This window comes from Podospora pseudocomata (genome assembly GCF_035222375.1).
Source record: "Podospora pseudocomata strain CBS 415.72m chromosome 1 map unlocalized CBS415.72m_1, whole genome shotgun sequence".
Lineage (NCBI taxonomy): Eukaryota > Fungi > Ascomycota > Sordariomycetes > Sordariales > Podosporaceae > Podospora > Podospora pseudocomata.
This window is the reverse complement of record NW_026946363.1, coordinates 5750039-5764135: the sequence shown is the minus strand read 5'-3', so window position 1 is coordinate 5764135 and position 14097 is coordinate 5750039. Positions and strand designations below refer to the sequence as shown.

General features: G+C 53.9%; 3 protein-coding genes across 3 annotated transcripts; 1 reads left to right on the top strand and 2 right to left on the bottom strand.

Annotated features, from left to right (window-relative positions):
* Positions 1-5610: 5610 nt before the first annotated feature.
* QC762_119200 (uncharacterized protein) lies at positions 5611-7898 on the bottom strand. Its single transcript, XM_062886355.1, has 3 exons — positions 7038-7898; positions 6218-6969; positions 5611-5844 (listed from the first exon to the last, which is right to left on the bottom strand). The coding sequence occupies exons 1-2, from the start codon at positions 7116-7118 to the stop codon at positions 6295-6297; spliced, it is 756 nt and encodes a 251-aa protein (XP_062749431.1). The 5' UTR covers positions 7119-7898; the 3' UTR covers positions 5611-5844; positions 6218-6294.
* Positions 7899-8852: 954 nt separating this feature from the next.
* On the bottom strand, positions 8853-11560 carry DBF2 (serine/threonine-protein kinase dbf2). The gene is made up of 3 exons (XM_062886354.1): positions 10641-11560; positions 9545-10583; positions 8853-9482 (listed from the first exon to the last, which is right to left on the bottom strand). Exons 1-3 carry the CDS (start codon positions 11224-11226, stop codon positions 9113-9115), a joined length of 1995 nt encoding a protein of 664 aa, XP_062749430.1. The 5' UTR covers positions 11227-11560; the 3' UTR covers positions 8853-9112.
* A 117-nt stretch (positions 11561-11677) lies between these two features.
* QC762_119180 (uncharacterized protein) lies at positions 11678-14024 on the top strand. The gene is made up of 2 exons (XM_062886353.1): positions 11678-11889; positions 11952-14024. The coding sequence occupies exons 1-2, from the start codon at positions 11817-11819 to the stop codon at positions 12674-12676; spliced, it is 798 nt and encodes a 265-aa protein (XP_062749429.1). The 5' UTR covers positions 11678-11816; the 3' UTR covers positions 12677-14024.
* The last annotated feature ends 73 nt before the right edge of the window (positions 14025-14097 follow it).

The following is a 14097-nucleotide window of genomic DNA, read 5'->3' as shown; positions in this document are numbered from 1 at the left end:
CCATAGGTGCCGGCGCGGACTGCCTGTTCATAGGGAGCAGGCCACTACAAGCAGCTGGGTATCCATCCACCGCGCGCCGCCCGCCCACGTCGCGCTGTGCAAGAATCGGGAGCCCGGTTGGGACAGGGGGTCATCTTGTTCTGCCATCTCGCTGTGGGACCGCTAGATGGATCGCCGGCCTCTCGCTCCTCAGACAAGCATGCTAATTCTCACACTAGTCAAATCCCTAGGAAGCCAAGTTCTGCATACAACGGCAAATCCTACCTGCTGAGGTGTCTCGCCGTTGCAGGACTGTGGATTGTGCCTCCGTGTTCACATTTCCGTAAAACGGAGTGGCAAGGTAAGACATCTTTTAAGCTTATTCCTTCTCAAACTGCTAGAAACCCGCAAAAATGCTGAGTCTCCGAGGACTACAAGATGCAGAGTTGACAGGTGGATAGAAGTGGTCCTGAACAGGTCGACAGGAGACAAAGCCAGGTCTGCTCTCACCGGGGTCAGGGTCTCCGCTCTCTGTTTGTCTCGAAGCTGCGGGAGCTCGCACACTTCGCCAGGGAACTCTTTTGCGGCCGGATAATATGGGGCCATAAGAGGAAGAAAAGGCCGGGTCCTTACGGTCACCTTTCGGTCAGTCTATGACAGGTCTGACCATGGCTGACATGGTGGATGCCAAGATATTCAGAATAGTGCGAGTTTCGATCCCTGCCTGTCCATGCTCAAGAGAAACAGATTGCGCAGATGCATATCATAGTGATATTATCTCCACGGGGGTATTGAGTATTAGGATCCGTCGTGATCAGGGAAACCGCAACTTTGTAGAAAGAAAACATGGAATAAAACCAGTCCATGTCAACAGGGTCGGAGAGGGTCTTCTCGGAAGCCGCACTGGTGGCCGCAGAACAAAGTCTGGTGGGATTGCAAGTAACGGACCGAAGTCGCTGGTACTTCATGGGCCGCAGTGCAACCCCACTCCTCTTGGCGGAACGCATCCAAGTGGGCTGGTGTGGGGTTTCTTGGCACGCAGTCGGTCTGCTAAACCTTTCACCTGAGCCTATGACAGCGTGGGTGATGAGAGCCAAACACACCAAGGCTGGAAGGGGAGCTTCTCCTCAGAGCATAGGAGACGGCCCTATTGGGACAAAATGCCGGTTATTGGCCAACGCCGCAGCGCATGGATGTCCCGGGTAGTGTACCAGGACGGCCCAGCAATAGCCCATGGCGGGGGGGCTTCGAGACAGAGCCATGGTGACAGAGACAGATGCCATATGTAAGAGGTTGAGGTCGGACAAGAATATGTCACTGCTCGTGCACTGTACGGCTTGAACGCTGCCGAAAATCTTGTGAAGCCGATCGGTCTGCTCGGCTCTGTGAGACGAGCGATGTCCATGTCGTCCCACATGGATGGGTGGCATGAGTTTAGAGCTTCGCGGCCGAGCGTGTCGTCGTGCTGTGGCGGGCAGCCTCTGAAGCGGAGAGCCCATTCCAGCGTCCTGTCATGTGCAGGTGTCATGATTCCCAGTTCGGATTATCCTGGACACCACCCACCCACTCCGCCCTCCGCCCTCCGCAACGCGGGACAGGATGGGTAGAAATGGGTGTGGCATTTCCAGACGCGTGGCTTTGGTGGTGAGACTGCTCGTCTGCGTGAGGGGGTCTCGACCTGCGTGGGGTGATGGAGGTGGGAGAACGGCATGGTTTTCTCGCCGGCCATCGTGGCAGTGTTTGGCTGCTCTTCCATCAGCGAAGGGCTTCTAGGTATGCTGTCTACACTGTTGCGGTGAGCATGGGCTTTGCAGACTGAGAAAGGAGGGTATACCCAGCAAGTTTGTATTGCAAACACAATATCGTAATATTGAGAAGGCAAAAGGAAGGAAACGAAAGCGATGGGGAACGGTTCCCAACATGGTTACAGCGAGGATCAGAAATGGATTCAGAGGGCAAGTACCGAGTACCTGACAGGGGTCTAGAAGGCCTAAGCACCTTTCCAGGATTCCCGTCATGGTGGTACCCCCACACCTACCGGGCGGGAACAGACGACAAGCCATCGTCAGCTTCCTTCTGTCGACTTCCTGGTCGACTCAAACTCGTAGGTCCTGGCGGTAGCATTGTTGTCGAGGCGGTCAAAACAAACGGTTTCCAAAACAGAGAGATCATTCCTCTTCCTCACAGAACACCACGAGTTACACGCTGAAACTGGTGCCGTGCGTCTTACCCTGGACTCTGAGGTAGGCCTTGACCACGGGTCCACAGGACCCTTAAAATACAGTGGGCCAACAGCCGAGGCAGGGCCGTCCTTTTTCTGTCAACGGCTCCGTGTAAGACCTTGGATGTCAGTGGATGTCAGAGTAAGAATGGGAACCATTATCATGCCAGGTAAAACCGTGTTGATCAGGATGATTCGATTGCTCACATGCTCTTTGCTGTATGTCTTGTTCATGGCTGAAGACTACAAACTCAATAGGTAGCCAAACCTCGACTTTTGTAACCCTTCTGCATGAACTACCTACCTAGTATTTCACACCACCATTCTCCTACAAACACCACCTTCGAAAAGCGCATCATCAATCTGCCGATCCAATCTATCGACGAGAACGCACTTGCAATGACGACAGACGGACACAATGCCCAATACGGTCCAAGCTTCTGGAGCATGGAGGGCCATGAGGCTAGCCCCGGAGCGGTGGCCAAGGGTTGCTTGCTGAAAGCGATATCCCACCCAACATTGGCGGCCCGTCTTCCATTTGCGTTTTCGGCGACACCACAGACACAGACAGCAAACAATCTATCGTTGTCCCTATCGCCATCAACCTCATGTCATCATCATCGTCAACCAAAACAACGTGTCCTGACAACTGTCCACTCTGGCGGCGGAGATTCAGACCGAATCTCCACACACAAAGCCCACCTGTCCTGCACGTCACGCAGGTGCTTCGAAGCATTGGGGCGCTGGAGACAATGGAGACAATGGAGACCGCTGGAGACTCTGATCAACGGAGACACGCAAGAGAGGCACTACGATACCCGACTGCAACCGGGCTTGGGACAAGCTCTCTGGGCAGAGGCCCTCCCCTGACCGCCACAACAGAAACCAAACGTGGTGTTTAGCCTTCTTTCTGTTCCTTTATTTTCCGATCTGTGGATCTCCAATACCCCCTCCGTGCACCGGACGCCTTCGCCCACGTACGCTAACAGAATCACCAAGGACAGCCGTTGGGGCTGCCCAGAGCGCCCAGAAATGCGTTCCGACGAGGCCGGGTTCAGCAGTTGCTCGCGGCAAAACAACGACGGTCTTCCGACCAGCAGCCACAGACGCTGCCGCACCATCAACCGGCACAAATCTCTCATTTTGTAGCCATCCATATTGCCGAACACGCAGAAATCCACCACCAAGAAACGACGAAAACGGTCCTACAAGGCAATGCCTACGGAAGCTCGAATCACAGACCTGGTATGAGGTGTGGTGATGACATTGGTGGTGTCGTCGTCTCCAGCCGCCTCCATCATCCAGAGAAGTGACCCAGCCCTTCCTCCCCGGAACCGGCCTCGTACCAAGAGGGCAGACATCAGAGAAGACATGCGACCCAATCAACCTGTCGTGGTGGTTGGCCGATCTCGCTCTTTTCTTGCCAAGCTTGAAGAGCTACATAACAGCCACTTTGCGGTCAAACAAACCACAGATGCGATATGACGGTAGTGGTGCTGATGGCTTAGCACACCTACAGTACCACCCAGCACCATCAGTGACATGTGAAAGCTGGGCGGTGGTGGATATGTGCTCTCAAACGTCCAAAGACCGTGCGTGCCCCTCACCGAGGAGCTTGTCTTGTCGCCGTCGTTGCCAAGAAGCTTGCTGTCCTTTCCTGTTTGAGGTTACTCCCGAGAAACTGAGCTTCCGACCACCCGAAACCCTCGGGCAAAGCCATCTTCCCCCCTCGTCCTCTGTATTGCCGGGCGGAACTGGGCTCCTCAACCGATGTGCCCAACGCCTTTTAGGTGCATTGGAACATTTCCCATATTGAGACATTCGGTTGGATGGTCCAGCCGCCCAACCCCCTTCGCTTCCGATCACACACTGGTGTCTCGTGCGGGATTAAATCCATTGAACGCCGTCTGGTGGTTAAGAACGAGACGTAGGCTGATGACCGAACGTGGAGGCGTGGCCAATGAGCTCCCTGTGAACCCGTGGGGGCTTCGGGGGATGGAGTCTCACCCCGCAACCTTGCGCCCGAGCGCGGAATCGACGTGGGGGTTGATTCATGCGAAGGGCGAGGCTGTACAAGTTCAAAACGTCAGAATCCAGAAGCCGGTTGTTGGATGGAGTGGTGTGGGTGTCATGTTGGCCTTCGTTCTCTGTCTCTGGAAGGGTGGGAATTGCCATTCATCACAGGAAGCGTCGATCATGATGGTCATTGACATATTGTCCTCTGCCTCCGATTTGCTGGCAGTTCAAGGGTCGTCCGTTTTCTCGGGCTGAATACCTGGGTGATTATGGGCATGGAAGTGGGAGGGTTTCGTCTTCTTTATAGCCCGCAAGCTCTGCTGACCTTCCGGTGATCTTCCACGCGTCTTATCTGTGTGTGATAGGAAACCACACCGACCGTCCATTGAGAGTCTGTAGATCTGGCGAGCGACCATTCGCAGTCCTCGTCAAACATGAGCACCAGCCCTAACTGTCAGGTATCTAGGCGCCTTTGGTAAGCCTAGAGATAGCCGGCATTCCAAGCTGAGGCGAGGCACTGCGAATCACACCTGCTGTTCAGGTACCATCCAGTCTGTTGCTTCTGCTCACATGGCTAACCTTATCGCGGCTATTCGCCCACACCTACAGAATCACTGCACATCATGCCGGCATCCCTCTGTGCCATATGTGCTGCCGTAGGCATGAGCCCGGCAGGGTCCTGAGATTTGCATCTCCGGCTGCTGGACCCGAATCAGACCAGACATTATGTTGATCAGGATGGTTCCATGGACTCGGTGAACTGAATCTCTAGCGAGACTGTTCGGCAAGCTAGAAGCTCGACGGCTTTGCCAAGTTGGCTTCCCAAGCCAAGACGGTAGCCGGCAGCCATTATCAGATGCCATCGGTCGGGATGGTCCTTGGTGACGAGGCGGATTGCGCTATCGCACATCATCGAGTTTTCCCCAGCCCCGGGGCCTTTGGAAACGATTATCAAACAAGTTTGGTGAGTTGCGGCACGTGTCACACGCGCCGCCCGTTTCCTGCTGTCTCGGATGGAACACTGCATATACAACGGCGCGTCTTCCATCTTCACGGCCCGGGAAAAGGGGCGCTATCTTTTCTTTCTATGCCACGTGGTAACAAGGTTACAACGTTGGGAGGGGGTGACCAACACGTTGGGCTGGTATAAGTTCGGCCTGTTCTGCTGAATGGCTGCTCTACGCTCCCGTTATGTTGACTTTTTGCTTCTCTTTCGCCTCGACGAGCTGCGAGGGCCTGGGAAGGGTATCTGGGAGAAGATGGAGGCTTATTCGACTCGGCGGTTGACTCTGGGAACACCATTGGAGGCATGGTCCTGGGAAAGCTTGAAAATGGCTGAGCTGATGACTATCTCAACACCCCAAAGTTGCCTTTATGTTTATCATGAGTTTCCAGGGCTTGATACTTGTCACCACGGAGCAAAGCGATCCCTGAACGGCCTATACAACACAGAACGATCTACCGAACGGATCTAGTACACAGCTTCTGGTGTGACGATGGGTGAAGACCTCGAAGGGACCAGTCAAAGACGGGCTTGTCGGTATCGATTTCTGAGAAAACAAGCCCGTAGGGCAGTATATCAGTATCCGTTACAAATATTAATGGCTTGATTATCTGCTTGCCATAACCTGCTTGAGATCCCCTCCTTAGTCCAGTGACTAAAATCGAATATCGTCCCCTGATAAGAGCCTTTGGGGTTTGGGACGGCTAAATATAACATCGCAGGTCAGCTACGCCTCTTTGCTGACTACAGACGTCTAGGATCAAGTCGCATCAAAACCGATTCTCCAGTAATAACTGAGAGCTTGTCAAAATGTTACTCTGAAAGTATCTACATCTCGCCTCCCAAAAACGATATCACCCACACACGAGGAAAGTGACCACCAAGTATATCCTCGAAAGAAGTCAACAGGCACATCCTTCCCCAATCACCAATCGACAAAAGAAACCGCCGGATTCTCCAAGCAGAAACCACCCTCCAACCCCTCTTCGTTCACTCACCCATAACAATGTTAACCCAAGAAATTAGAGCATCTTCACAAGAAAAAAGATAACACAGCAAACAGGTCATCTTCTTGTCAAAGCAACCCAGCCACAGCAACCACGCCACCCAAAACCGCACCCATGATCCTGACCCCGCTATCAACCTTACTCCCCTCCGCGGCGGCATTCCCCGTCGCCTGCGCCAAAAAGCTCGTAGTGGTGCTGTCCCCGCTCACCGCCAACGCCACCGTCGCCAACCCAATGGAGGTGCTGAAGCTGGTGACTCCATTATCAACCCCCGTGAACACTCTCGTCACCGTCTGAGTCTCGGTGCTCCACCTCCACCCCTTACCCCAAGGACCCCAAGGGCTACCACCCGCCTCGCCTCCCGGTCCCCAGCCGCCCGGGCCGCCAGCCCAAGGGTTGCCGTTCCATTCGCACCCGGTAACGGTGTAGACACCACCAGGCCAGGTCTTTGTCCACTCCCCGTCCCCGCCCCAGGCGTTGGAGCCGCGGCCGGAACCCCAGGCGCCGGTGAAGGCGGGAGCGGAGACGGTCAGGACGCCGGTGGAGCCGGCGGCGGAGCAGGAGGCCCACTGGGCGCAGAGGGAGGCGGAGAGGGAGGAGTAGGAGGTTACCGCCGTGGGGGAGGCGGAGCAGGCGGTGGAGATGCAGGAGATCAAGGGGGCGGCCTGGGTTGGCTCGGCGCAGTAGGAGGTTGGTGCTGGCCAGGTGGAGTCTGCGTCCCAGAGGGAGGACATGCAGGATTGCTTTTTTTGGGGGGGTGGGGGGGTTAGTTGGAGGTATTGTTGATGGAGAATTGGAAGGGGGGGCTTACAGCGCACTCGGGGGCACCGCCGTACCACTGGGCGTTGGCGGCCGCCGGGGCAAGGAAGGCCGTCATGGTTGAGGGTCTCATTTTGATGGTCAAGGAAGGGACAATAAAAGAGCAGTAGCGTTGACGATGAGGTTGAAGGAGAGGAGGATAACAAGGTGAGGTGGGAGGTGGGGGAGAGAAGTGAAGAGGTTGGGATGAGACAACACAAGACAGGAAAACAAGGGATGGTGGGAGGGGGGTTTATATAACCCCCTACGTTATACCGATCAACAAGTACCTCAGCGAGGTTGATACAACGAGAAAACAACAAATAACATATCTCACCCGGGCGATACGGCAGACGGCAGAGGTGGAGGTGCGGGATCTTCAAGCGGACCAACTAGTGCTGAGTCCAAGCAGTCCAATCTTTCGGTCTGCCCAACGTTAAGACGACAACGGAAGGCTATGGGCGCCGAGCTATGACGGACGCTGCAGGTCTGGCTTTAGCCCCGAGGTCGCTAGCTCCTCGACCGAGCAAAGTTGAGTTGGGATGATCAGAGCAAGAATGAAAGAAAAAAAGCTCGGATTATCGTCAGGCATCTGGCTGTTGGGTTCCTGTTGAGCAACAACATCGTCCAACTGCTGTGTTCGAGACTAGAGACGCCACTGGGACTGATAGGCCGCGCGTCCATTTGATAATCCATACCTTTTCTTTGCCGTGTACGGCACCTACATTATCTAGATACCTGTGGTTGAAAATAGCAACCCTATGGGAATGATGTCCTGCTTGCGGCTCTACCAAAAGAATGGCCCGATCTCGTACCGCCAAGACGGCCACGCAATAATACATCAGCGGGACCGGGCCGAAAAACACCGAGTGTGTTGAGCCTTTCCTTCTCGAATACCATCTCATCTATTCAGCTCCAGATCCTTGAAAGAAATCCTGAAACTCACTCTCGGGACCGAGAGGTAAGGCGGCAGGGCTGGGGTGGGGAATGCATTCGTACTGTTTTCGGGGAGCAAAGCCAAAAGTCAGAAGCGATTGGGCGTCGGTCTTGCTACCTGCCACTGCCTGCCGTGTAGCTACATGTAAGCAGCAGCCCGTCTGTCTGTGATGGACGACATGTTAGACAGAGCCCGCATGTGTCGGCTGCGCATGCCAGATGCCAAATCCAAGGGCGTTTGTTGGGGGCAGAATCAGTCCCAAACACACCGGCCGGCAAGTTCCATCTCAACTTCCACCCGCCACCTTGAAGCGTCGTCACTTACTTCTTTATTTACCTTTCCCCCCTGGCTCTTTCCATCCAATGACGTCTTTGGTGGATATCTTTTTTTTCTCTTTTCATACCCAAAATCCCCATCTTTAGGGCTGCGAGGGTGCCCTGAATCTGTTACAAATGCCAAGCCATCGTGACAAACATGATCGCCCTCAGGGATTATAATAAGTTATCGATTCCATCAAACTGGGCCCAGAGTGGAGATCACATTTCCAGATTAGATCCCGGTGTTGGATTGGCCAATCGTTTACATCCAGGCTGACGACGACAATGTGGTGTAATGCTGTTACTTGTCACTTGTCACCAAGGCATCAGATATTTCTCTTGTCTACCATCTCCAATGTCTCGAATTACGCGTCTGCAACACAGCATCCCAGACCCGGCAGCCTGAGGCGGCAGCATACTATCTGCAAAGATGATCACTTGACAACTAATTTCCCTTGCTTTGCTGACATACCCACAGCCTGTTGTTCTACAAAAGTACAAGTTCATACTACGGTAAACTAACACAATTATCCTGCTTGCCTTTCTTGCCTTTCTTGCCTTGCCTTCCCGCCATCTATCCCCTTCCCTGTCAAAACGCATCAACGACGCCGCGGCTCTCGAAAAGCAATGCAAACACTAAACCAAGTACTCAAGGCTAGTAAGGTAATCAAATACAAGCACAAACATGATTGAACAGAACCTCCCTCACATCAACTTAAACTCCCTCCTTCTCCTCTCCACCTCTTCCTGTGCCACCCTCAGCTCCTTCATCCAGTCCCTCGGCTTCCCAGGCGAGGACTGCAAATGCGCCCCCTTGGACCTCCTCTGCTGAGCCTACAGCATGGTGCCAAAAGAAGGGGCCGCGTCCTCCTCAAACGGAATCTTCTTTCTTGGGCTGCTGCCATCCTCATTCGCCGGCTTGCGGTGCCGGAAGGTAAACCCGACAAACAAGCTCTTGCTCATCTCATCATCCCTGTCGGCCATGCCCTCAAGTGCCTGCTGCTTGTCGTGCACTTCCTTGTACTTTGCCATATCTGCCTCGTTGGAAAAGTCGTCAAAGTAGCCGGCGTCCGTCTCGGAGTCGAGCTCGGGGACGAACGGCGCCTTGGTCTCTCTGAGTATTTCCCAGTCCACTTCGGCAAAGTAAGGGTGGTTCTGGATATCCTTGATGTTGGAGAAGCGCTTGGATCGGGAGTTGATGCAACTTCGAACTGTGTCAGTTTTCTGATCCCCGACAACGTTGCCTTTATGGTGGGTGGTACTCACGTTGTGATAAAGTTCCATGTCCGGTTGCTCAAAAAGTAGCTCGGATCTTCCCACACCGGCCTCTTCAGCACCTCCCGCCAGTGCTTCAGGTTCCTCCACGTCTCATCCGCGTTGCTGCCGGCAAACGGGGGGAACCCCGTCAACGCCTCAAACAACATGCACCCCAAACTCCAGTAATCAACCGTAAAGTCATACTCCTCTCCCCTGAGCACCTCGGGAGCCATGTAATCTGGCGAGCCGACAATCGACTTGGCGTAGTTCACATCCTTGTCCCTCATGGACCGATATCCCTCCCGACGCTCTGCCACCGTACGCTGGTCCATTGGCTTACCGAACGGAACCGACGTCTCGGACGCCTTCTCCAGCCGGATCCTCATCGACTCGATCTTAGCGGGTGCGAGGAAACCGGCCGCCAGGCCAAAATCAGTGAGCTTCACATGGCCGGTGGAGTCGACCAGGAAGTTTTCCGGCTTGAGATCGCGATGAATGTAGCCCAGCTGGTGCAAGGCATCAACCGAGCAGAACATTTCCGCGATGTAGAACCGTGCATGCCTGTTGGACAACACCCCAGTGTTGTTGAGAAGCGTCCGGAAGTCACCGCCTGGTACGTATTCCATGGCAAGATAGATATTCTTGTCATCCTGGAACGAGTACAGCAGGCGGACCAGCCACTCGCTCTTGGCCGTTGTCAGAATGTCTCTCTCCGTCAAGACATGTCTAATCTCGTCGAGCTTGAACAGCAGCTTTTTGCTCATCACCTTGAGCGCGCACACCTCCTTGGTATCCTTCTTTTGCGCGAGGAAGACTTGTCCGTAACCGCCCTGGCCAACTTGGGTGAGAATCTGGAAATCACCTTGCCTCAACCGGACTCGCCTCTTGCGGAGATTGGCGCGTTCTCGACCGGCGTACTTTGACCACATTTGCTTGTACGTCTCTGGGTCGGTCTCGGGCGGCTCGGGATATTCCGCCTTGAATGCATTGAGGCGGTTCTGTCTTTGACCGACATAGGTCAGGAGATCAAAGTAGTAATCGAGGAAGTCTATCCGTCGTATGTATCAGCAGGGATGCTCATCATGAGTACTGAAACTAGACTTACACAACTGAGTGACATTGACCAAGCGCTTAACGTTTGGCTTTGACAAGATCTCTCGCTCCTCGGCGGTGAGACCCCGTGTCGTGTTGAACTTCTTGACAGTCCCTTGCGGTCTCTCTCGCTCTCGTGGCTGGTAGAGCTCTTGACGAGAGAGGGCGGCATGACTTGGCTGATATGTCGGCTCTTGGAAAGGGTCGCGCAGCGAGATGGGTGGTGTGTTTTCTTGCATGTGGCTTCTCAGGGGACTGCCACCCTGCGTGGCGTTCTTGTGGACAAGACTATGCTCAACGGCCGATGGCCCCTCCTCGAAATGCTGCACGTTGCTCTTGCCAGGAGATAATGGGGCCGCAACACTTTGTGGACGACCCAGCTTGACGGGACTGTCGAGGATACCCATGCCGGGCGGTGCTGCGAGCTTCAGACCATCAAAGGCGGCGGTAGGAAGATCATGGGCGCCGGGAGGTACTGTTCGCTTGCTGGGGCTGCCCTGTGGAGTGCAGACTGGGGTTGTGAAGTTGGTTTTGATCGGTGTGGAGGGGCGATTGTCCTGTTTCCCACCGGGGAATAGATTGGCCATGAAGCTCGCCATGGCGGTGTCAGGGGTGCGCCGAAGCGATGTGTGGAGATGTGATGACTTGACCTTGTCTCTGCAAGTCGATAAATAACCTAATAGTAAGGTATGCTGATGTCTGCCGACTACCCTGCGGCCTGTCCGTTGTCTGTTCCAGCAGTAGGGGTTAAGAGATGGGATGCCGGTACATAACAAAGCTCAGGAGAAGACCGGAAGATGATGTCAAGCGTCTCTGGTGTGCCTCCACGCAGGAGACCAAGCAGTCGCGCGCAGATGGAGACAAGCTTAAATCATGACGACCCAACTCGTTCTCTCCCGCACTGATTGGGCAGCTTGCGCCAGAGGGGCTGCGTCAACAATTGTTGGAGGGGTAACGGCTCCTGCGAGTGCTCAAACCGGCCGGCCAGATGGCGGGGTGTGGTCTGTGCTTTCATGTCTTGGCACCGCTAAGTCCAGCTGCTAGGTCGCGTCACTGCAAGATCACCGAAGCAGCTGTTGAAAAGGAACGAGATTGTAGACTCAGCTATCACTACATCGGCACGTCAACAAGGCAACCGGGACAATATCGAGAACACGCGGGCTCCTGAGTTTAGCAGCGGACTTGCAGCATGGCAAAAGAAAAGAAGTACAACCCAGTACAGGCCCAGCACAAGGCTGACAAGGCCAAGGCTGTCAAGAAAGGTGCGTTTTCTCTTCCCAATGACTGTGCTGAGGCCGATGACTAACATGCTGCGCGTCCACAGGCAAAGCAGAGCAGCAAGCAAGAAGAAACGAGAAGCTCGCCCAGAGGAATCCGGCCAGAATAGAACAGCAAATCAACGATCTTAAGGCTATAAAAGAAGGCGGCGGGAAGCTTACCGCTCTCGAAGAGCAATCACTCGAGGCGTTGGAGAAGGACTTGAAGGCAGTCAAGAAAGCTCGTGAAGCTCTCGGAGACCGAGCGCCCCAGTTTGGTCGTGGGGGTCCGTCAAAGCCAGGCCAGAGAAACGACGGAGTACTTGGGAAGCGGAGAAGAGACGAGGACGAGTCGAGTGACGACAGTGATGTTCCCGAGGACGTGAGAAGAATACCTATGCCGCGAGACACACCGCCGCCCATCCCCAAAGAGATCATGGACGAATGGTACGCCAAGCGTCGGGCCAAAAGAAACGCAAACCAGGAGCCAGTGGCAGAAAGGGCTCAGTCAGAAAATTCTGCCACGCCAGCACCAGTTGTGGAGTCCAAGACAGTGTACGAGGCCAAGCCGGTGGTGAGAGACTTGCGGAAGGAGGCGGTCAGCGCATTCGTTCCCACACATGTGCGTATGAAGATTGAAAAGGGCAAGGGACAAGGCGGCCTCCTCGAGCCTGAAGAAGCTGATCAATTGGAACGGGAAGGCTACCTTCGGGCGCCTGACACCCAGCAATCTGCCCCAAGCAAGGTTCCTCATGGGGTGACGCTTGAGGAAGTGGAAGACGAAGACAACTAATCTGACAACCCCAACCCACCGGTTTATCTGAGAAATGTCTCACAACGCTCAGAGTCCGCCGAGTGCGGCCAATGTCTCATGGGAAGCCTCTTCGCAGCATTCCACACTGACGCCCGACATTTGCTTGGCATCAATGCTGGGAGAGTGTTTGGTGAGGTTGATAGCCAAACCAGGTGTCACTGGGCACCCTGCAATCTCCAGTCTGACAACCCCACAGTGATACGATATGGCTGCAGAGATCTTGTCAAGGTCTTGGTCGCAGAATGGTTGTACCTGTCAAACTGCTTTCAATATGTCATGCTCACTCTGGTTGGATAGGAGTGACCGATACAAATGCCACTGCACAGCGCATTGGTGTCGTCCCAGCTTTTTTTAAGGTTCCTGCATCAGATGGACCCTGATCCTGAATGCGATCAGATTGATAACTGCAAAGGGCAAGGATGCGCAACATTCCTCCCAAGCAACTGGATGAGAACATGGAGGAATATAAGACTGGCGGAAGCGACTGGAAGATGGTGCACTGGAAATTTATCTTCCACACAACTTACCGATCCCAACCACATCACACACGCCTGACACCGGAATGTTGGACCTTGTGCAAACCGCTTACGGCCACAAAACAGCGCACGTGCATGGATATAGCATCGTGGTGGCATCTGCAATGGCATTTCGTCAACATTTGATGACCGCTGCTCAATAGGTAGCTTCTTGTTCCTGTTCTTTGCGATGAGCTTTGACGCATAGTACGGCGTGATCTGATTCGATAGGTACCCAGAGCGGCAGATATCATCACCCAGTTTCATCGCATCGGAAGACCATCATGGAAATAAAAGTGCTCGAGAATTCTGGATGTGCGTGTACTCATAATAAAACTTGCGTTTCCTCTTCTTCTTACGTCTTCATAGATCCCGACTACCCTGTTTTGAACTACCTCCAACAAGCCCTATCACACCCCCTTCCCTCCCAAATGTTGAAACTGACATGGCAACAGCAGCAAGAAGCACAAAGGAATGAACGCAAAGGGTCCAACAACATAAAGAAACAATGAAGAAAACCATGTGCTCGATAACTCGCCTTCTCTTCAACCAAAGCAAATGCTATGCATAGCAATGCTCGACCTTCAAGACAAAAGTCCACCGCAAGTAGCAAAAGTAAAAGCAACCAATAGAGACTACAACAAGCAAAGAAAAGAAAACACGCTTGATATCCCCCCTTTCCCACTGCATCCATGCCCAATCAATGTCGCTTCAATTGTTTCCTTTAGGGTTCGAATCCCGCCCATTTGCCAACCACCATACCAAAAGTCTCCTGGCATAAACCACAAACCGATAGAGATAATAGAAGTAAAGCTGGAAGACGACGCTATGGTTCGCAGGGTCTCGCGTCACGCCGCATCACCCGCCGCCATTACAAGAACGTGT